Source organism: Apium graveolens, chromosome 5, assembly GCF_009905375.1.
Source record: "Apium graveolens cultivar Ventura chromosome 5, ASM990537v1, whole genome shotgun sequence".
NCBI lineage: Eukaryota > Viridiplantae > Streptophyta > Magnoliopsida > Apiales > Apiaceae > Apium > Apium graveolens.
In genome coordinates this window covers 1,242,886-1,267,550 of record NC_133651.1, presented here as the reverse complement: position 1 = coordinate 1,267,550, position 24,665 = coordinate 1,242,886, and the positions used below count along the sequence as shown (strand labels likewise).

At 44.2% G+C, this 24,665-nt stretch overlaps 1 protein-coding gene across 1 annotated transcript; it reads left to right on the top strand.

Moving 5' to 3' along the window:
* The first annotated feature begins 3,597 nt into the window (after nt 1-3,597).
* LOC141661855 (UDP-glycosyltransferase 83A1-like) lies at nt 3,598-5,306 on the top strand. The gene is made up of 2 exons (XM_074468866.1): nt 3,598-4,125; nt 4,289-5,306. Exons 1-2 carry the CDS (start codon nt 3,642-3,644, stop codon nt 5,176-5,178), a joined length of 1,374 nt encoding a protein of 457 aa, XP_074324967.1. The 5' UTR covers nt 3,598-3,641; the 3' UTR covers nt 5,179-5,306.
* Nucleotides 5,307-24,665: the final 19,359 nt, after the last annotated feature.

Sequence of the window (24,665 nt, the reverse complement as noted above, 5' to 3'; positions counted from 1 at the left end):
TTTTTTAACTTCTCCACCCTGTCTCTCACTCTCATCTCACTGCCTCTCTCTCCTTCCTCAACTAAATTACGCAACACTGCCTCGTATCAAGCTGCATCAACATAATTCCCCGGATTACCGACATAATCAGGACCACCGTGTAATCGAAATTCAATAGAGCGATCTTCGAATCGCAGTTCGTGCTCGTGATTCGAATCAACTATCTCATCGTCATTCTCATCATCATCGTCTTCTTCTTATACTTCTTCTTCTTCCCAATCGTCAAGCTCAATCCTCAAATAATCACCGTCCATCAGGAGGGGGAGAAGGGGGCGCGTTATCAACACGCACGACCTGAGCAAGTAAATTCAAAACCTGGATAAACTGATTACCTAGATTTGGATCGGACGGCGGATCGATCGAAATTCCGACATGCGCCGAAATTGATGAAGATTGCGGAGATGTCGTAGCAGATGGAGGTGGAGAAATGGATGATGGGGAGTTGGTGAGTGGGTTTGATTATTTCGGGGTTGTTTTAGTTTGTATTAGTATTAGCCCCGCAGGGGCATTCATTTTTCGCCATTTGCAACCACTTGCAACTTATTTTGCAACTAAATGTAATTTTCAACAGATTTTTTCAAATTTGAATTTGTGGTTGCATATATGGTTGCTAGCTGCTGCCCTTTTCCGAAAGCTCTGCGGGACCACCAGATATGGTTGCAAATGCAACCTCCGTATATTTGCAAATATTTTTTGAAAAATAGTGTTTTTGTAATTTATTTCAAAAAATGACAGTTTTTAAAATTTGAATATTTGTCATAAAAGCCCAAGTTTTAATTCATATGTTTTGAGGAAACGTTTCATTCTTGACTATTATCATTTTTTATACAATCATACAAAATTCATATTCCCGCATCTTCATTCACTATACTCACGTATATGTTTTTTTTTCTCCGTGTATATCTTGTTAACGAATTTTCATTACATTTTCATCAAGTAGACACTTTTTAAATAATTGACTTTATTTCCGGTTTAATTTTTATTTTTTCACACTTTCAACAACATTAATAATCTATTAAATATGTTTGACTTTTAGGTAACAAAATGAAAGAATGTTTGAGATTGAACCGACTATACCTAAATTAACCGCTCATTACTCATATCTAACATGCGCATTCATTTTTTTTAAAACTAACAAATACACATCTACCTTTTAATTTTATAAGTAAACAGGTATTCAGTAAGTATTCACTATAAGACAAAAGTGGATATGTGTTCTCTAGATGTGTGTGCTTTGTTATTTTTTTAAAAGAGTGAATATTCTTTTCGATAGAATATCATGCATAGAGATATTTTGGAAAATTGAGCTTCAAAAGTGAATATTTTGATATAACATAGTATTATTTTATATAAAGATGTAGAAAAGACCCACCGGATCTTAAAAAACCCGGGTTTGACCGGATCTTTAAAAACCCCTTTTAATTTACGAGTGACATTCTTCTTGTTTAAGTTCATATATATTGTATATATGAACTTAAATAAGAAAAATGTCACTCGTAAATTAAAAGGGGCATTACCAATCCAAAAAGTGAAAACTGAGAATTATTAAATTTAGAATATTTCATAAAATTATAAAATTTTCCGTTATAAGCGGGGGGGTTTTAATGAATTTTGTTTCTCTGTTTTATTTTGTCTATTTTTACTTTTTATTACCAAGGAATAATATATTTATGCTGCTGCTCACGCGTATGTGAGCGTGACATCAATGAAAGTGGGCCACACTTTTAAAATTTTTAGTTTTTCTTTTCTTTAAAGAACAATTCAGCCCATTCTCTCTTTCTTTGCCAATTGATCCGGCCCATTTTTAACTGATCATGCCTTGCGTTCAAAAAATGGGAGGCCCATTTTGATTATGATTCAAAAAAAAAATTATTCTTAACCTCTCACGAAAGAATAAGAGATCAACCACCGCATGAACACGTTGATGCGGTAATATTGTATCATTGATTAATTTTAATGACACGGACATTTGTCATATCATTGATGCTGAATTCGAATCAGCGGTTACAGTTCCGATTTTATTCGAAAATCAGGCTGAATCGAGCTAGAGTAGTGCTAGAGGTACAAAAAATTGTTACAAAATGATGTGTCATGGTTGATGTGGCAGTTTGGAATGATTTAATTGGTATTTTTGATGTAAATGCAGGGGGTCCATTTTCATTTAGCCAATAAAAATTTGACACTTGGCATTTTGTAACTTTCTTGGGAACCAATTTGGTACCCTTAACATTTTCCATCGGGCTATACTCTCCCGAATAATATCTCATTGATTAAATTTTAATGACAACTACATTTGTCTTGTCTCGTAATGTTAACAATGTGTGTACCGAGTAATGCCAAGGTGCGTAATTTGTTCTCAGAAATTAATTTCCGAATTATATATGACATGTTTTTATCGGCATATTAATGTGTGCCGAACAATGTGTATGGATGATTATCGTCTCCCACATTAAAGTAGTCAAAATCTTATGAAGCTTAATGTTGTTGAATATACCATATTGAGTAACCAGCTCAATCTAAAATCTTAAGGTGTTAGAGGAATATGATCATATATTTAACACCCCCTCACTCGAAAGCCCATTTATGGGTCGAAGAGTGAAACACCGGCGCCCATCTTTGAGGAATTAATTGTCTTTAGTGTCCACAATAAATTGTGATAAATGATATTAAATAGTGTATGTAATAAATTAGCTCTGCATTAAGTGTTTATTACAATGATTGATATATGACCAAGAGCTAATACATCGATAAGAAAGGAAGGTACAGAACCATTCCTTGTGACCAGACAAAGAACTAGCTTCTCTGGCTAAGGAGTGAGATGTTTTAGTGTTGTAACCGGCTCATCTAAAATTTTAAGGTGTTAGAAGAAGGCCATTGGGGATTATATAGTTAAGCTCTGATACCGTATTGAGTAACCAGCTCATCTAAAATCTTAAGGTGTTAGAGGAAGGACCCAATATGATCATATAGTTAACATTTACTGTAATAAACCGTTACGATCGAATGACAATGAGTGATTATAAATTATTACTAAATCGTATTATTTCTCAAAGTGTTAGAGAAAGACCAGTGTTAGAGAAAGACCCGTTGCAAGATAAAAGAGGTTGCATATTGGCAAACCTTGTAGCTAATCTTGATGAGTTGATGTAAAGGTGGTGACTGCACATCTAATCCTGCAGATTATGACTGCTCGATCTTATAAGCTGGGGTAGATTTCTTCAATACCTATAATCGAAAAACAATCACGTCTTTAATCTTCGCAACCACCAAGCGAAGATGACATTCAGATATGGCTTTTGCAAGGAAATTCAAGCTCAGAGGGAACTAAAACACACCGTAAAATTGAATTTATGGCTGCTAGAGTTCCAGTACAAATTTGTGTGGTTGGCTGGTTGCCAGAGAGTTAGTATAACTGATTTGAAGAAAAGACATCCACTGAGATGGCCAACTATCAATCTTTTTCAGACCAGTAGTGCACATGGATTGGTCCACCGCGATAATAATTGATGAGAGGTGTGGCCTTAGTCGAAGTTCTCTTGCTATAAATCTACTAATGTATCATCCCCAAGTCTCAAGATCACAAGTGAGTAGTGTGTTAGGAGATGAGTTTCGCGCATATATTAGCTGTACCTTATCCAGCACAAGGTCATGTAATGCCACTGATGGAGCTTGCACAAGAAATTGCAAAACATGGCCTCAAAGTCACGTTTGTGAACACCGAGTTTGTTCACAACCAGATTGTGAATGCATTGTCAAAGAATGATGATTCTGGAGACGGGATAAGTCTGGTTACAATCCCGGATGGATTGGAACCTTGGGAGGACAGGAAAGACCTCGCAAAGTTAACGACAGCAATGTACAGAGTCATGCCAGGAAAGCTGCATGAGCTGATTGAAAATATCAATAATGCAGAGGGTGATGACAACATCACATGTGTGATTGCTGATGTGAGTCTTGGGTGGGCACTCGATATTGCAGATAAGCTCGAGATAATGCCAGTATTCTTCTGCCCTGCAGCTGCTGCACAGTTAGCCGTGTTTTTCAGTCTTCCAAAGTTGCTTGAAAATGGAATCATAGAAAATGATGGTTAGACCTCCTGTCATCTGTTTGTCACTCTACTGATTATATTTTTTACTTTGCATTCGCGTATGCTACTGATTAAATAGCATAATTAAATGATAACACAAATTATGATTAAACTACATACTAACCTAGCTAGGTTTAATTGATATCTTGTTATTAATTTCAGGAAACATCATGAAGAAGCAGATGATCCATCTGTCACCCACAATGCCTCCAATGAACACCGAGACATTTACATGGGCCTGTTTTAGCGACTTTGCTACAAGGAAAAGTGTATTTGAGCTTTTTGTTGCTGGCAACAAATTTATGAAACTGGCAAAATGGATTTTGTGCAATTCTGCGTATGAGCTGGAGGCAGAAACATTTACATCATTTCCGGAAATGTTGCCAATAGGTCCACTTTCAGCAAGCAACAAGCTTGGAGATAAACCAGGCAGCTTCTGGCCAGAAGACTCGGGTTGTCTGTCATGGCTTGATCAGCAGCCTGCTTGCTCTGTCATCTATGTTGCGCATGGGAGCTTCACAATTTTTGATCAAACTCAATTCCAAGAACTGGCTTTAGGCCTCGAGATGACCAACAAGCCGTTCCTGTGGGTTGTGCGTCCGGATATGACTGATAACACAAAAGATGTTTACCCGGAAGGATTTAAAGAGCGAATAGGCAGTCGTGGGAAAATGGTGAACTGGACACCTCAAGTGAAAGTTCTTCGCCATCCTGCAATTGCTTGCTTCTTAAGTCATTGTGGATGGAATTCTACCTCTGAAGGTGTAAGCAATGGAGTGCCTTTCTTGTGCTGGCCTTACTTTGCAGACCAATTCTTTAATCAGACGTATATCTGCGACGTTTGGAAGGTTGGCTTGAGATGTGACAAAAATGAAAATGGCATCATCAGTAAAGGTGAAATCAAGAACAAGGTAGAGGAACTGCTTGGTGACAGCAACTTCAAAGCAAGGGCCATGAATCTCAAAGAAAAGGTTGTGAATAGTGTTTCAGAAGATGGCAGTTCTAACAAGAATCTGAGTAATTTTATCGAATGTCTTAAAAAATTGCATTAATGCAACCTTTCTGTTTAAATAAATTTACTTTAGCCTTTCTCTATGGAAAGACCATTCATGTACATCTCAACATCTCTGGCTAGAATCCCTGCATATATAGATTCTTAGTAAGTAATATTTATTTATTTTCACTTTTATGCATGCTAATTAGACTAATTATAAATACTAAAATATATTTCATTGTTTTTTGACTATGTGAGTGAGCATTTCACCATTTAATTATTTATTATAGTTTTTTAACAATTAATTTTTACACAAGCACCGCCCGACGAGGGGGGGCGGGGAAAGATACAGGCCCGAAATAGCGACTTGGTTATAGCTGACAGAAAATACAAAGACGAAAACGGGCCCCGGCCCGAGCCTGAGAAGGGGAGAGTGGCCGAGTGGTCTTTCCCCTTCCGGGCATCCTTTCTTGAAATCCTAAAGCCCGTATATAATCCGTGTACTTTAATGTACTAAAACGGGTAAACACGAATATATTAGTTTCGGGTTAGTGTCGTCAAATTGGTACATGAATGCAAATATGAGTCGGTTTCAAGTTTAAGGTTTGGTACACGAAAACACGAAAGTAGACAGAACATTTGTACACAACACGGAACGTTGCGGGGGCTATAATTAGTAATCAAATCCTCCGGGGGATCTTGGAAACCACTAGATCTTGGAAGCTGATTCACCTGTATATGAGTTACATCATACATGTCTTCAATAGCTATATTGATCAAAACACAATTCAGTTTTTTTTCATTTTTTTGAAACAAACTCGGACCGATTCAGAACACATGAATAAGATTTAATCTCTGGCTTCTACTTAAAAACACTGTCACTGTGCATGGTAGCTAGAGAGTTGACACTGCCAAGTGAAAAAGAAAGTACATGCAGAAAGTGTGAAAATAATCTACGATTAATACAAATAATCAAACAAGTGTGTGCGTGAGTAAACGAAATCAAACGGAGGAAGAAAAGATATAAACAGAAGAGAGATCCTCGAGTCCAGTTGAAACTGTCTCCTTAAAGCTATTTCGCCTCTCACCGTATGTGCGAGTCGATAGCCTCTCAGGATAAAACGAGGTAGCGGCGACGTTACGGATAACGAGCACCTTCAGCGAGTTTGAACGGGCACGAAACTATCACCGAGAGAGAGAGATTTGTGTTTAGAGGCGAATATATTTTTGGTGTGTCTAACCCTAACGCCTTAGAGGTGTTTATATAGGTGTAGATAGACTTGTGCGCTACTCTTTTCCATAATTAAATATCATTAATTATGGAATCGGTGTAATACTTGCAAGCTACTCTATTCCATAAATAATCTGAAACAGAATCAGATTAAATATATCAAGACATACACCATATCAATTAATCTGAAACAAAATCAAATTAATTTATGCCATAATATTTGAGCCAAATTCTAATGGAAAATAATAATTTCCATTATTAAGAGAATATCATCATATCTCACACATCTTTTAGTCATAATGCTCAAAAATATGACTTACCAATATGGGACTTATACCCATATTTTCCAACAATCCCCCACATGGGTGAGATTGGTGATCTTAGTAGCACACACCAGACAGACAGACAGACAGACACGGAGTTTGACTAGGTGATAGTTTCTTCGATCAGATATAGCATACGATAGGTAGAGAATGCTCCTTGAACCTTCGCTCGAGTAAGCATACCGACTTTACTGGTAGACAGTAGACGTGCTTGTCCTTGAACTGTTCGACCGTTTATGTAAACGATGATATACTTATCACTATATCGTTTCTGACTCGTTCAGCTCTCATGAGTATGTCCATTTTGGCCATAGAACATCGTCCTGGTTCTGCAGAAGTTTCTAAAGAATTGTGCCTCGCAATTCTCCTTTGAAGCGGCCCCACTTCTCTCCCATATAGGTGATCTTTATCTTATAAAGTAACCCGCGTTTACTCAACTGAATTCCATGCGTTCACTCCTGAGCTCCATATATTCATCAAAGATCATTAAAAGCTCAAAGCTTAACCTCGTACCTTACGGGTCTCACTGTTTCCTCATCATAGGAACAGGCCAGGGGTTACCCCCACAGTGATTTGGTCATCATGATTTAGTTGTCCCATTGAACCAAGTTCTTGGGATCTCCAGTCAGCAATGGTTGGGTGTCCACCATGATGCCGTTAAGCAATAGGCTTAAGACCCATCCCTCTCGATGATTTCTCAACCACTTCTCTTGATAACCCTTTGGTTAGTGGATCCGCGATATTATCCTTTGACGGTATATAGTCAATAGTGATAATTCCGGTTGAGATCAATTGTCTAATGGAACTGTGTCGTCGTCGTATATGACGAGACTTTCCATTATACATCGTGCTCTGTGCTCTGCCAATAGCGGATTGATTATCACAGTGAATCCCTATTGCAATTACAGGCTTTGGCCATCTTGGAATATCCTCCAGAAATTGACGTAGATATTCAGCCTCTTCGGCGCATTTATCTAGTGCCACAAACTCAGCTTCCATCGTGGAATGAGTTATCACCGTTTGTTTTGAGGATTTCCATGATATTGCCGCTCCAGCTAATGTAAACACATAGCCACTCGTAGACTTAAGTGCTTTCTTGCTAGATATCCAATTTGCGTCAGTATATCCTTCTAATACTGCTGGGTATCTGCCATAGTGCAGTCCATAGTCTCGAGTTCCCCTCAAGTACCTTAGTACCCTTATAATCGCTTTCCAGTGATCAGCTCCCGGATTACTCGTAAACCTACTCAACTTGCTAATTGAGTATGCAATGTCTGGTCTTGTACAACTCATGAGGTACATCAGACTACCAATTATCCTCGAGTATTCCAATTGGGAAACAGCTACACCTTTGTTCTTGGATAGGTGCAAAGTCATATCCACAGGTGTCCTAGCTTTCTCAAAGTCATCCTTAAGAAACTTCTCAAGGATCTTGTCAACATAATGTGGTTGACTTAATGCGAGACCCTCTGATGTTCTAGAAATTTGAATTCCCAGAATTACATTTGCTAGTCCCATATCTTTCATGTCGGACCTTGATTTCAACATGTCCTTTGTAGATTTGATAACTTTATCATTGCTTCCAGCAATAAGTAGATCATCTACATATAGTGTCATCATGACATAGCCATTGTCATTCTCCTTGACATAGCTGTTCTCGTTATCCTTGTAATAGGCACAGCTATCACATTCATTGATTTTGAAACCATTGGCCAGCACGACCTCATCAAATTTTTCATGCCATTTCATAGGCGCTTGTTTCAAACCATACAATGATTTCACCAATCTACACACTTTCCTTTCTTGTCCTGGAATAACAAACCCTTCAGGTTGTTCCATATAGATTTCTTCATCTATGTCTCCATTTAGGAAAGCTGTTTTCACATCCATTTGATGTACAGTTAGATTACGCATTGCAGCAATAGCAAACATCATCCTTATGGACGTTATTCTCGTTACAGGAGAATATGTATCAAAGTAATCAAGGCCTTTTTGTTGCTTGTATCCTTTAATTACAAGTCTGGCCTTATACTTATCAATAGTGCCATCAGTTTTCAACTTCTTCTTGAAAACCCACTTGCTACCTAATGATTTGCAACCAGTTGGCAAGTCCACTAATTCCCAAGTATGATTTTGCATAATTGAATCAACTTCATTCTTGATGGCCTCTTTCCACATAGGCCCATCAGGTGAGGTAACCGCCTCCTTATAAGTTTTTGGGTCACCTTCTTCGAGCAAATAGGTCATAAAATCAGACCCATAGGATTTCTCCGTTCGTTGTCTTTTGCTCCTTCTCACTACCCCCACATTTTCGTCTTCACTTTCGTCACTCTCATTATCGTCATCTACAGACTCATGAGATCGTTTAGACGTCGTAGGTTGTTGGTTTCCTGGATTACAGGGAAACATCGTCTCAAAAAATGAGGCATTCCTTGATTCCATAATGGTATTCTTTTGAATATCAAGAATCTTGGATTCATGAACAAGAAACCGATATGCAGTGCTGTGTGGAGGATATCCGATGAAGACACAATCCACAGTCTTAGGACCTATTTTCACCTTCTTCGGTGTAGGGATCAGTACCTTTGCAAGGCACCCCCACACTTTCAGGTGTTGGTAACTTGGTTTCTTTTTCTTCCACATTTCATAAGGACTTACATCCTTATTCTTGCGCATCGTAATATTTAAAATATTATTTGCGCTTAAGATGGCTTCTCCCCACATCGATTGTGGGAGCCCAGAGCTTAACAACATCGCATTCATCATCTCTTTTAGAGTGCGATTCTTCCTTTCAGCCACACCATTTGACTGAGGGGAGTATGGTGCAGTGACCTCATGGATTATACCATGTTGTGAACAGAATTCCCCAAACGGTTCAACATATTCACCTCCACGATCACTTCGTATCGTTTTGATTTTCTCAGTTTGTTGTGTCTCAACTTCTTCCTTATAGATTTTAAATTTATCTATAGCTTCGTCTTTGCTTTTCAACAAATATACATAGCAGTATTTTGTACAATCATCAATGAATGTAATAAAATACTTGTTTCCTCCTCTTGTTGGAGCGAATTTTAAATCACATATGTCGCTATGTATTAGGTCTAGCACTTTGGTATTCCTTTCCACACGTTTAAATGATGATCTCGTTAATTTTGCCTCAACACAAGTCTCACACTTATGTTTTGGATCGATAGTAAGTTTAGGTATGTATTCTTTTACACTTAAACGTCGTAAAGTGTCATAATTTACATGTTCTAATCTAGCATGCCATAAATTAGGAGACTCAAGCAAGTAAGCAGAAGAATTCTTCATTTCATTATCGTCCTTAACGGACATTACATTGAGCTTAAAAAGCCCATCAGTTAAATAACCCTTGCCTACAAACATACCACTCTTAGACAAAATAACTTTATCTGACTCTATTACAATGCGAAAGCCATGCTTATTCAACAGAGAACCAGACACAAGGTTCTTGCGAATATCAGGTACATAAAGTACATTCTTCAAAGTCAGATTCTTCCCAGAGGTCATCTTCAGGATCACCGTGCCTTCACCCTCAATGGTAGAAGTTGCTGAATTCCCCATGTAGAGCTTCTCACCAGCATCGGAAGCTTTGAGGCTAGAGAAAACCGCCTTGTCTGAGCAAACATGCCTAGTAGCACCAGTATCAATCCACCATTCACGTGGATTAGAACCGACCAGGTTCACTTCAGAGACCGTAGCACAGAGGTCTATGTCACCCATCTCCTTGGAGATATTCTCTACCATGTTTGCTTCTTTCTTCTTGTTGGGCTTCTTGGGCTTCTTGCAGTCAGAAGACCTATGACCAACTTTATCACAGTTGTAGCACTTCCCTTGAAATTTCGACTTCGAAATCCCTCCCTTGGGTGCCAGCTTTGCCCCTTTACCAGAATTAGCCTTCTTGAGCTTGGAGCTTTGAGCATGCTCCACCATGTTTGCCTTCTCAGTGGCAACGTTAACTTTCTTCTCGGACCCTCTGTTGTCTTCTTCAATACGAAGTCTAACAATAAGATCCTCCATAGACATCTCCTTTCGCTTGTGCTTAAGGTAGTTCTTGAAATCTTTCCATCCAGGTGGAAGCTTTTCAATAACAGCAGCAACTTGGAAAGACTCACTTATGACCATTCCCTCAGCATGAATGTCATGAATGATCACCTGCAGTTCCTGCACCTGACTGACCACAGTCTTAGAGTCTGCCATCTTATAATCAAGAAAGCGGCCAACAATCCACTTCTTTGCCCCAGCGTCCTCGGTTTTATACTTATGGTCAAGTGACTCCCATAAGACCTTAGCTGTTGGCTTCGCGCTGTATACGTTATACAACGAGTCAGACAAACAATTTAACACATAGTTCCGACAGATGTAGTCGGAGTGCTTCCAAGCATCAGCAGCATACACAGTCTGCATGTTACTCTCAGCAGTGAGCAACGGTGGTTCTTCCTTAAGGAAGCGATCCATATGCAATGTGGTCAGATAAAAGTGCATCTTTTGTTGCCAACGTTTGAAGTTCGTTCCGTTGAACTTCTCAGGTTTTTCAGCATGTGCAGCAGACACAGTTGGCATAACAGGTGCAGCAGGCACCACGGGTGGAACAGATGGTACGTGCGTCTGTACTACAGGTGTATGCACACCAGTAGGCACCGCAGGTATGATCGGAGGAGTGAATCCTGCCGATATCTGTCCAAGAGGAACACTAAACTGTCCAATGACAGTGTGTCCCACAGGCACATGTCCCGAAGGCACATGTCCAACAGGCGTTTGACCCCCATCAGATCGTACGATCCGTGCGTTAGGGTTAATCGGCTGCTGGTGAACCCCATCAGATCCAGTGATCTGTGCGTTGGGATCAACCGTCATGTTCATCGAATCGTTCACAGTTTGGTTCTCCATCGATCTGTTACTCAACAAAACAAGCAGATACAGATGTATCAGTCACAGATGTATATAAAATAAATAGCTTTAAGATTGTGAAAACAATCTGCGATTAATACAAATAATCAAACAAGTGTGTGCGTGAGTAAACGAAATCAAACGGAGGAAGAAAAGATATAAACAGAAGAGAGATCCTCGAGTCCAGTTGAAACTGTCTCCTTAAAGCTATTTCGCCTCTCACCGTATGTGCGAGTCGATAGCCTCCCAGGATAAAACGAGGTAGCGGCGGCGTTACGGATAACGAGCACCTTCAGCGAGCTTGAACGGGCACGAAACTATCACCGAGAGAGAGAGATTTGTGTTTAGAGGCGAATATGTTTTTGGTGTGTCTAACCCTAACGCCTTAGAGGTGTTTATATAGGTGTAGATAGACTTGTGCGCTACTCTTTTCCATAATTAAATATCATTAATTATGGAATCGGTGTAATACTTGCAAGCTACTCTATTCCATAAATAATCTGAAACAGAATCAGATTAAATATATCAAGACATACACCATATCAATTAATCTGAAACAAAATCAAATTAATTTATGCCATAATATTTGAGCCAAATTCTAATGGAGAATAATAATTTCCAATATTAAGAGAATATCATCATATCTCACACATCTTTTAGTCATAATGCTAAAAAATATGACTTACCAATATGGGACTTATACCCATATTTTCCAACCAGAAAAAGATGGACAATTAGTGCTTATAACAAGACTGGACGCAGTTGCGTAATATGCCAGGCCAAGATGGTCCCCGACAAAAAATATATATAGAGGAGATGTAGTCCTTATTACTCCCGGCTCTTACCATAAAACCAGGGCGTTCCTGACTATAGACGAGTAAGACTTGCGCCTAGGGCCAAATCTAGGGCCCCGATACTCAAGGGTCCCAAAAATTTCTAACTTCTCTTCAAGTAAATATATATGAATTTCCATGATAGATGTATATTAGGACCCCATAAACTAATTTCGACTAGGACCTCTCGAATCTCAGGGCCGGCCTTGCATAAACCTAGAGACAGATTCTCCGAAGCCTCAAGACCAGAACGATTGCTGTTTTATCCAGCACAAGGTCAAGTAATGTCCATGCTGGAGCTTGCACGGATAACTGCAAAGCATAGCCTTAAAGTCACATTTGTAAACACTGACTTTGTTCACAACCAGATTGTGAATGCATTGTCAAATAAGGATGATTTTGGAGACGGGATACACCTGGTTTCCGTCCCGGATGGGGCAGTGTACTCGGGAAACTGAAACTGAAACTGAAACAGAGACTGGGACTGAGACCCTTATCGGATAGTCAATTAACCGGACATGTCTTTTCAGGATTTGGCATGTTTTTTTGATAATTTTTATTTATTTTTAATTATTATTTTTCTATTAGCAATATTCAGACATAACAAATATAAATTATAAAATATTTACATATATTTGAGTATCTAAAAAGTTACAAATATAAATGAGTATTATGATACTACTTGGTTGTTCATACTTTGATTTATATTTAAGTTCACTAAATATTAGTATAATTATTATATTTTAAATTTTATTATATTTAATCGATAAATGACATGTCTTTTTGTTAAAAATCATACTATAGACATGTTTTTGGGGAGCCTTGTGAGAGTTACCTGTTATGCCCGCTTTCGGCCATGGGCCCTAAACAGGTCCATGTGGGTGCACTAAATAGCTGGACTCTTGTGTGTGGGCTAGAACCATGGATTTATATGACTTGGGCCAGCACATGCGGGCTGGGCTCGCAACATGCGAGTTGGGTTCACATGCGGGCTGGGCTCGTAACATGCGAGCTGAGTTTACATGCGAGCTGGGCTCATGACATGAGAGCTGGGCTCAAACATGCGAGCTGGGCTCAAGTGAGGACATGCGAGCTGGGCTCACACATGTAAGGTGAGCTCATATTTGTCATTTGGGCTCTCATATGCGAGCTGAGCTCGGTTGTGCCCACGCGAGGTGGGCTCAGGTGCCTTCATGCGAGGTGGGACTTAGCTGCCCATACGCGGGCTGAGCTCATGAGCCCACATCTTATAGAAACAGAGGTAACATTATATTTATTATTTGAAGGCGGTGCGGGCCGAGGTGACCAGGCCGGGCCGCATCGAAAGACTTTGTGTGCAACATGGAAAGTGACTCATAGATGACTGAGTTGCTCGTAGATTTCGGGGTCGACACGGGTTGTTCCTACGATCACGGGAAGGATTGCGGAGATGCCGCGAGATTGTAGGAAGCGTGTGGAGCCGATCGAGATTTACGTGACTAATTGGCTGAAGGCCTGACTTTATCGTGGGCTTGGGCTGCATGGGCTGAAGAGTCCTAACCCTAGCCTACGTGACTTGTTCCCCAAGAACTACGTAAGGCTTGATCCCTATAAATAGGGTACGTAGGCACTTGTATGAGACATGAGTCGACACTTGATAGAGAATAACAAACCCTATTCTTTCTTAAGGAGTCCACATACAAGCTCAACCACCACCAAACAACCTTCCTCCGCCCTCAAACACTGTCCTTGATCTTTGTTCCGCCCATTAACCTCCACAACATTGTTATACGAAATTCTCCCTATAACATTTGGCGCTAGAAGGAGGGGCTTGTTCATCTTAGGGAGAAAGATGACCAAAGAAAGCAAGCAAGCGACGACACCAGGGAGCGGAGGCAAGAAGGACCCTACTTTCGAACACACGCCCCCAGAGAATCAGGCGCCACCTCCACCAATTGCAACCGTGGACGGGCAGGCTGTGATGACGTATCTCGAAGGGCTGGCCGATCAGATGAATCAGATCAACGCCCGAATGTCAAAGGTAGAAAGAAGCTCGGTCCGGAACGCCAAGCGTAAGGCGCGCCGCCTCAAGGTCTCACAGCGTAGCTGGAAGGGCAAAGGCCCTCAGAAGAAGCTGATCCACGATTTTGATGACGTGGCAACCGAGACCAAACAGAAGAAAGAAACATCACGCGAAAAGGAAGATATACCCCGAGGCCATGATGAGCGGGGCAGCCAGATCTCTACGAGATCGGGGCCGAAGCCAGCTTCATCTGAGGCAAGGTCAACTAGCATGCTAGACCGAGTGGGTAGAAAACTAAGCGAACATGACCTCAGGCTCAAATTGGAGAATTGTAAGAAGGAGAGAGAAGAGAAAGAGCCCGTGGATAAAAGAGGCTCAAAAAGGGAACGGGCAACGACCCCTCCGGAAAGACGTCAACACACCTCACCCAGGAGGGAGGAGCGACATAGACGCAGATACAATCGTGAAGAGGAGTCGCAGGACCGAGCTGGAGGAGGGGGACGCCGCGAACGACCTCAGGGCTCACATCATTCGAGTAATGCGGGAGGTGACAGAGAAGGAGAAGTTGTTAGAGTAAGGGACCTGAGAAGGATCTTAGATGAGATGGAGCAAGAGAAGAGAGGGCCCCCTGCTTCTGCTGCCCCCTCTCCGTTTACGGCTGCTATCCGATCATCCCCCCTACCTCGGGTGTTTAGGCACAACCCCGACCTTCTATTCAACGGCGAAGCCGACCCGGCGGAGTACCTTATTCAATTTAACACTGAGATGGAAGTCTATCAGGTGCCGGAGATGACCCGTTACAGACTCTTCGCGGCATCACTCAGAGGTAGTGCCCAACAATGGTTCTCCAAGTTGGGACCGGCTAGCATAAGAACGTGGAGGCAATTAGAGGACTTGTTCGTCAGACAATTTCAGTCGACCCTCCATTATTCGCCTCCTGTGGCCACGTTAGCCAACATCAAGCAAAGGGAGGGGGAGCCCTTGGCAGAAAACTTTCGTCGGTTCAACGCCGAGGAACCAAGGTGAGAGGAGCCAGTGAGGAGACCATCAAAAATTTCTTGATAGCAGGGCTGAAAGAAGGATCGAAATTTTGGAAGAGCCTCCAAGCGAGTGAGCCGAGGACCTTGGCCGAGTTCTATGAGCAAGCCGAACCCTTCAAGAGGGTAGAGAAATCGATGAGAGAGCTGAAAATCAGCGAAAGCTATCGAGACAAGAGGGACCGATCCTCAAGCCCTGACGAAAGGAGGAAGACATATCGGCGTAGTTCGAGCCCGAAAAAGTCTGCCCGTGGCAAAGAGACCACTAAAGATTCGGGAAGGCCTTATACAAGCAAATGGCAGACACACACCCCTCTGGTAGCCTCTATCGACCACATATATGCTACATATGTGGGGAAGGGGGTATTCAGGAAGGCAACTCCTCTCACAGACTACAATAAAAGAGACACTTCGAAGTATTGTGCATACCATGAGGCCACCGGACACGATACAGCTGATTGTAGACAACTAAAGGATGAGATCGAGACTTTGATTAGACAAGGGAAGCTTACGGAGTGGGTTGTCAAGGAGGTTCGAAGACACAGGACGGATTATCATACCGTCCCTCCTCCACCCCCAGAAGACAAAGAAAGGGTCCCTCGGGCTGGTAGTATTCATATTATTCTAGGCGGGTCTCACATTGGTGGAGACAGCCGGAAGGCGATGGACAGATATGCCCGGGAAGCAAAGGACAAGCCGCTCACCAACGTCAATCATCTAAGCCAAAGGCCCCCGGAGCTCTTTGAAAGGGAGGTCGATGATATCGTGTTTAAAGAGAATGATGCAAAATGGGTGCATTACCCTCATACCGATGCCCTAGTCATAAAAATGAAGATTGGGACGGTGAATGTTCACCGAGCAATGGTGGACACCGGGAGCTCGGCTGATGTTTTGACTTATGATGCCTACAAAAAACTGGGATTATTGGATAGAGAATTAACCTCAACAGGTGGGCACCTGTACGGGTTCACGGGAGACTCGATCGGAGTGAAAGGGACAATTCGGCTCCCGGTGACCATAGGAGAGGAGCCTCATGTGGCCACCCAGATCGCTATGTTTACAGTCGTAGACCAGCCTTGTGCCTACAATGTTATAGTGGGCAGACCCCTTATGAGGGCAATGAGGATGGTGACCTCGATCCATCATATGACGATAAAATTCCCAACCCCCACGGGGGTAGGCATCTTGAAGAGCTGTCAATACGAATCCAGGGTCTGCTACAACCAGGCACTCAAAGCGGCCGAGTCAAGAAATGCCTCAAGGGAGATAGCTGAAGCAGGTGAGTGCGACATCCCCATGGAAGAGGCAGAGAGCAGGAAAAGAATACGTTCTGAGGGCCACGAGACTTGTAATTTGATTTCAATTGAGGAGCTGCCCGAGAACTACTTCGAGCACATGGGAATTCATGTGGAACCACGCCCAGGGGCCTTACTAATGGAAGCATCTCAGCCCATCATGTTGATACAAGAGGGGATTGTAGAGGAAGCAAGTGATGAAGAAGAGAGCCCAGAACAAATCACTGCAACACTTAGGAGAGGGAAGTGGGCACACAAAGAAACAACAATCACTATGGACCCACCCGACGGAATCACTCGAACTGTAACTGCGACCTCTGAACGCTTGATAAACCCGACCCAAGCTCACCAAACCGAGCTCAAGGATGCGGAAGGTTTGGCAATCACGGAAATGGAAAAAACTAGCAAGGCTCGAGCAGATCTAGACCCGAGAATGCCCTCAATGGTCGAGAGGGCCGGGGCCGCAGAGGACACAATCCCGATCTTGGTAGACTCAAATGATCCCTCCAAGGTACTCAGAATAGGCTCTAACCTAAGTCCTGACTTGAGAGAGGATCTAGCCCGCTTCCTAAGGGAGAATTTGGATGTCTTTGCATGGTCACACTCCGATATGATAGGGATTGACCCAAATGTCATGTGCCACCGGCTCAACTTGGACCCGAAAAAGAAGGGGGTTAGGCAAAAGAGACGGCCGATTAGTGGAGAGAGGGCAGAGGCCCTCAGAGAAGAAGTGGATAGATTAATGGAGGCAGGACTTGTGAGAGAAGCCTTCTACCCCGTGTGGCTGGCCAACCCTGTGCTTGTCAAGAAGCCCAATGGCAAGTGGAGGACATGTGTAGACTTCACCGACCTGAACAAAGCTTGCCCGAAGGACAGCTTTCCTCTACCCCGAATCGACCAGCTGATTGATTCCACGGCTGGGCACGCGCTGCTTAGTTTTATGGATGCTTATTCGGGATATAACCAAATCCCCATGTATGGGCCAGATCAGGAGCACACCTCCTTTATTACTGATCGGGGCCTTTACTGTTACATCGGGATGCCCTTCGGGCTCCTTAATGCGGGGGCAACCTATCAGAGGCTAGTGAATAAGATGTTCAAACATCAATTGGGGAAGACTATGGAGGCCTATGTAGACGACATGCTGGTGAAATCGAAAGAAGCGAGGGATCATGTCCGCCACCTGGCAGAAATGTTCCAGATATTAAGGGAGTACAGAATGAAACTTAACCCCCAGAAATGCGTGTTTGGGGTTGAATCGGGGAAGTTTTTGGGATTTATTGTCAACCATAGAGGCATTGAGGCCAACCCAGCCAAGATACAAGCCCTACTCGAGATGAGATCCCCTCGACGGGTGAAGGATGTTCAAAGCTTAACGGGACGAGTGGCTGCCTTAAACCGCTTCGTCTCAAAATCCTCCGATAAATGCCAAGAGTTCTTCAAAGCAATCAAAGGAGTGGGGAGGAACTTTAAGTGGACCGAAGAATGTGAGGAAGCCTTTCAGAACATAAAGAAGCATCTCAGTAGCCCTCCCATGTTGTCCAACCCAAAAGCAGGAGAAACTTTGATCCTATACTTGGCCGTCTCCGACTTTGCAATAAGTGCAGTATTAGTCCGAGAGGAGGATGGTGTCCAGCTCCCGGTATATTATATGAGTAAAAGGCTAGCCGATGCCGAGACTCGATACACAAGCCTCGAAAAGCTAGCGTATGCTCTGATTCTGGCCTCCCGAAAACTCAGGCCCTATTTTCAGGCACATAAGATAGAAGTGCGAACCTCCTACCCCCTCAGACAAGTGATGCATAGACCAGAATCTTCTGGTCGAATGTTGAAGTGGACGGTTGAGCTCGGCCAATTCGAGGTGGATTATAAGCCAAGGACTGCGATCAAAGGCCAAGCCCTGGCCGATTTTGTGCTAGAATTTCCCCCACATCAAGAAGTGGAGCCGGGAGCCCTTATTGTTATACCTAGCACAGAAGAAGTTGGACTGGAAAGACAAAATAGTGCCCCATGGTGGAGCCTATATGTGGATGGTGCCTCTAACGGTGATGGAGCAGGAGCTGGAATCGAGCTAATCAGCCCAGAGGCTCACAAAATCAGACATGCGACCCATCTGGCCTTTCATGCAACCAACAATGATGCTGAGTATGAGGCCCTGATCAACGGTCTCAAGCTAGCTTTGGAAATGAAGGTCGAGAATTTGAATGTGTTTAGTGACTCCATGATTGTGGTCTATCAGATAAATGGGGGGTATCAAGCTAAGGGGCCGAGAACAGAGCTTTACCTGAAGTGCGCACAGAGGATAATCGCAAGATTCAACGAGGTGAGGCTGGAACTAATCCCGCGTGGACAGAATGAAGGCGCGGACGAGCTAGCTAAGCTCGGCTCACGCCGCGAGAGCACTTTGCTAGGGACCGTGCCCCTTGATATACAGAGGCAACCTAGTGTGCCCGAGCACGAGGTGGGCAGCCTCAATAATGAGCTCGGCCCCACGTGGATGACATCTATTCTAGCATACATAAGAGAAGGTTCACTTCCGGATGAAAAGAACGAGGCAAGGAGAATAAAATACAAAGCAGCCCGCTATGTGATATACGACGAGATTCTATACAGAAGAGGGTTCAGTGTTCCTCTTCTCAAATGCATACATGGGGAGGAATGCAACTACATCCTAAGGGAAGTACACGAGGGTATTTGTGGCAATCACTCGGGGGGTAGCTCTCTAGCTCAGAAAATCCTCCGTCAAGGCTACTACTGGCCAACGCTGAAAAAAGACGCCTTTGAATTCTCCCGAGCTTGTGATAAGTGTCAGCGATATGCCAATTATTACAACAACCCCGTGGCCTCTCTCACATCCCTCATGAGCCCCTGGCCCTTCTCCATGTGGGGAATTGATCTAATTGGGGAACTCCCGAAGGCCAGGGGAGGCGTCAAGTATGCGGTAGTTGCGGTAGACTATTTCACTAAGTGGGCAGAGGCCGAGCCCCTAGCCACTATCACAGCGAGAAAGCTCAGGGAGTTTGTATACAGGGCTATTGTATGTCGCTATGGCATCCCTTACAAGCTGATATCTGACAATGGGAAACAATTTGATAGCAAGGAGATGCGAGAGTTTTGTGAGCAGCTGGGGATTCAGAAGAGCTTTAGCGCAGTCTGCCACCCCCAGAGTAACGGGCAGACAGAGGCTGTTAATAAAATCATTAAGCATACCTTAAAGGCAAAGCTTGAAGAGAAGAAAGGAGCATGGCCAGAAGAACTCGCCCAGGTCCTATGGTCTTACAACACTACACCCCGAACCACAACTGGAGAGACCCCTTTCTCTCTGGTGTATGGGTGTGAAGCTATGGTGCCCGTTGAAGTGGGAGCAGGATCTTTTCGAAGGGACAACTATGACTCAGAGGCAAACGAGGTCAATCATCGGCTCTATTTGGATATGATCGAAGAAACTCGAGAAGAGGCTCAGATCAGGATTGCGGCATATCAGCAGAGGACAGCTAGGCATTACAACAGTAAGGTTCAAGCCCGAACTTTCAAGGTGGGAGATTTAGTTCTGCGCCGGGTCATGCCAAATACCAAGGTGGTGAGTCACGGAGTCTTGGGAGCAAATTGGGAAGGCCCTTACAAGATAAAATCGGTGCTCTGGGAGGGAACCTACCACCTCAATGATATGCAAGACAAGTTGATCCCAAGAGCCTGGAACGCGGAACACCTTCACAAGTATTATCAGTAATATTATTCTTTTCAGACTTAGTATTATCTTCAAATATTCCTAAGTCTCGGGGGGTAGTGCCATATAGGTGCCTCCCTGAGACCACAAGCATGTATTCCTTTCACTTCCCATTATCTATGAATAAACGATTGATCTCTATTTGTGCACTTGATATTTTAACTTCTGTTAATAGATTAAATACCCAGCAGGGGACCCCATCCTTGGGAACCCATGCGAGGACAGAACAGTTGTTTTATTAACATGTTAAATCAAGCTGGGCCCCGACCCGCTTGATGCCAAGAACATGAAACGAGCCGGGCCACGGCCCGCTTAGGCAAATACGAACACATAGTAGATAAAAGATGTGGATAGAGATATAGGCCCGCGATGCGAGCTCATACCCTGGCCCTCAAAACCATAAATGCGACCCAGGGGGCCCAGCCCTCCATCAAACATACTCAAAGTCGCATGATGCGAGGAGAAGACACATGCGAGCTCCTAGTGCGAGCACACCTACAACACCTGCGAGTCGATGCGGGCTTGTTCCACTTGGCATTCTCTTTCAATGGTTGTTTGTTTGAACAAATGACACGAGCTGAATAAATTGGGCTCGCAGTGAAGGGGTAACGCTCGCCATAAGCGGCCAGAGTTATGATTACTTTTTGGTCAGTAGAAGCATGGTAAAAAAAAAAAAAAACAGCTAGCACCGTAAAGACATACGCGGGCACAAAAAACTTAGACATTTTATACAAACAAAAGTTAAATAAGTTATGCCCCGAGGCAGAATATTTCAAATACAAGCGCGAGGCGAGAGGGGTGCCCGCTTACCCAGTCAAAAGTCTAGTTCTAATCAAAATTACATTAAGGGTTATCAGCCTCTGCTCCCTCACGATTTTCACCAGCGACCTGGGCCTTCTCGGCCGCGAGCCGAGCCTCCTCAGCAATTTGGGCATCCCTCTCCATCTCCAGCTTCAACTTGTCAGCATGCCTCGCTGTGCTCGCACCCAGAGCCGCCCAATCGAAGTCAGGAACCTTCTTCATAAAGACTTTCATGAAATTCCTGGCCCCCAGGTTCCTAGCATCAGCGAGGGCGGCCTCACGGCCCTCGGTCAGGGCAGAAACTGATCCCTCCAGCTCGAGCACCCTCTCCTCGAGGGCATCCTTCTCCTTCTTACATGCCTCAGCAGCCAGGTCATGAGCCTCCTTCTGCTCCCTTAGGGCCTTGTCGTGAGCAGCGTTCAGGTTAACTATCTTCTGATTATAGTTGTTCACCAGCGTAACTTTCTCCTGCCCGTGCTCAGCGACCTTACTCTGAAGGGACTTGACTTTAGCCTCGAACTTTGTGTTGGTCTGGCTGAGGGCTCGCATCTCTCGAGCCTTAGATAACTGACGATAGTATACTTCGGCCGCGGCTCGGGAGAGTGCATCCTGGTTAACCTCGAGAGCAGAAGAAGACCAATCCTTTAAATCCTGCTCGCTGATGTGACCTTGGGCGAGCCGGCCGAATGTGGTCGCAACCGCATTGGCAGAAGAAGAAGAGGGAAGAGGAGCATCAGAGGGAGCAGCTTTCTTTGGCTCAGGCTCGCCAGTTTTTCCTTCTTTACCTCTATGCCTCTTTTGTCGAGGAGAGGGCCCTGAATCCTTGAGATGCTCGGAGAGAGTAGTCATGCGGGCCGGAGGATTGGCCTGAGATCGAGCCCTTGTGCTTGCAGCTGCGGGCTGAACTGGGCCCGAGGCCGCAGCCTGCTCAGCCTCTTCCATGAAGGGGATAGGGGAGATGGCCATTTCTGAAAAAGAAAACAACAAAGCAATAGATTAGTCACAGCATGATGCAAAAGAAAGAAGTAATGCGAGCAGGTGAAAAATACGGAGAATTAAAGTGCGATGTGAAACAAGATGCATGCAGGAAAAGTGAGCACACGAGCTCGCGCATGCGAGCAGCCAGGCCCGGACGTGCGGGCCCGATATTCTTACCCTTTCTGGATCTCTTCCTAGATTTCTTCTGAGGAGTCAGCCTCACTCCTTCCTTCAAAAACCCACATGCGACCAGATTGGAGGTCGTTATGAGCTTTCGGATGTCCCGGTCCGCCTTAGGAAGGTTTAGAAGACTGTCCGCGTTTATCTTTTCCTGTCCCACAAGGACAGTGCGAGGCGGGGTGGCTGGAGATGAAAGAAATTCTTGTTAAACGGAAAGAGCTATGGTAGAAGAGACGAGAGCGGGCAGGAGAAAACTTACATGGATTATAATAAAAATGAGTCTGGACTCGAGGCACCTCGTGGATATAGAAGTAAGGACTTTTCCACTTCTCTGAGTTGCTCGGCCCGTTGTGGATGAGGTTCTTCTTGTTGAAGCACGGCCAGACAGAGAAGTAGAAATATCCAAAGTCGTTAGGAGAATGCTTCAAATGGAGGAAGTAACCCAGCTGCCTCGCGGTTAGAGAAGGGTACCCGCACTTGTGGTACATGATGTACAATGCGAGGGCGGCCCGGTATCCGTTTGGATTGATCTGAAGGGGTGCGAGCTGGAAGTACTCGCAAACATCTTTGATGAAGGGATGAAGAGGAGAGGAGATTCCCAGCCTTAATAGGAAGGTGGACAAGACCATGCGAGGCACCCTGCCTCCATTCTCCGAGTGATTGAATCTATAGCATCTCATATGAGGTAGGGGCAAGACAATATGGCCCTCGAGCTGAAACTGCTCAATGTGCTCGGCCAGATGTTTCTGAGTCAGCGAGGTAGGCAGGTCGCGGCAAGCGAGCACCTTAACCTCCTCGTTTGCAGTTGAGCTCTCCTCCCCATCAGGAATGATCTGCCTTTTGAAAAGAATCTCACCCTCGAGCTCGGGCTGGGCAGGAGGCACATAAGGCTCAGGAGAGGCCGCGGGGGCATAATTATAGTTACAAATCTTGTACTGACTTGTAACATCTGCCACCTCCTCGCTCTGAGGAGAGTCATAGGACCAATGCGAGCCGTCCTCTTCACCCTCGAGTCCCAGGATGGGATATTCAGCAGCTACAGGCTCTTTTCCTTTCTTCCTGGTGTCATAGTATGCACTCCCCAGGTCGCTGTCAGTTGATTCTGAGTCAAGGTGAATGGGGTCGAGGTGGTTAGCTGCTGCTTGCCTCAGACGGGCTGCCCTCTCTTCAGCCATTTCTCTTAAAATCTCCTCGGCTCGGTCTTTATCCAAGGGAGCAGGCTCGCGGTTTAGCAGCTCTTCTACCCCAAGGGAGGCTGGAATATGAGAGAGGTCCACGGGCCTATTTTTCCAATTATATATATTCTTCTCCCTGGTAAAATCCTCAGGGTTCGGGTCGAGGTGAATATCAAGCGAGCCGGATCCAGCTGCTCGCATCGAGTTCTCAACTCTGGCAATGTTCAAAGCCCCTTGAGGGGTGATAGCTGAGCCGGGAGAGATAGGTTGGCTAAGACGACCAGAAAGAGAGGTCAGCTCACGTTGGAAGTCCTTGGAGCCTCGCTGCTCAGGAGGGTATTGGTTTAATGGAGATGGAGTAGCTGAAGAGCAAGTCGGGCTAGCAGAGGTGCGAGCCGGGCTCGAGGAAGAGCGAGATGATCCATAGGAGCGGGCTGAAGACGCACTCGACATCTGTAAAAGATGGTGAAAATTAGTGTGTGGCCCTAAAAAAGAAAACAAAAAAAAAACAAGTATGGGATCGCACCTAAGTGTCCTCACATCTCACACGGGATCGCACCTAAGTATCTAAACGAGCAAAAGGACTCGCATCGCGCGTTGTGGTTGTGTGTGAACTCGCATCGAACAGGTGGTGTGTGCTCGCATGGTGTGCGTGAATAAAGCATGAATAAAAAACGGGCTCGAATCGAAGAGTACCTGTGGGAGAGGTGTATGAAGATCCTGATGAATCTGGTCCCGGAGAATATCGCCGCCGGTAGACGGTTCTTGTTGAAATGATAATCTTCGCCGTGGTAGATCCTTGAGCAAATTGAGCAGCAATTCAGGAAGTGTTCTTGGAAATGTGAGAAATGAATTGAAATCTCACATATTTATAGGGGATAAGAGAGAGAAAGGAGGAGGCGACACGTGTCGTTATCTCATAAGATGACACGAATCCCCACGCCAGCTGTCCAACGGCTGTCAAAATGAATGCAAAGATGAAAGGCATGCGAGGCGAGACACGCGAGGCGGCTTGGTGCGGCCTGGTGGGCTCACACTTGCGAGGCCATAAA

Coding starts and splice junctions, on each gene's coding strand:
- LOC141661855 (XM_074468866.1), top strand. CDS start 3,642: ATGAGTTTCGCGCATATATTAGCTGTACCTTATCCAGCACAAGGTCAT. Junction 4,126..4,288: donor TGGAATCATAGAAAATGATG/GTTAGACCTCCT, acceptor TATTAATTTCAG/GAAACATCATGAAGAAGCAG.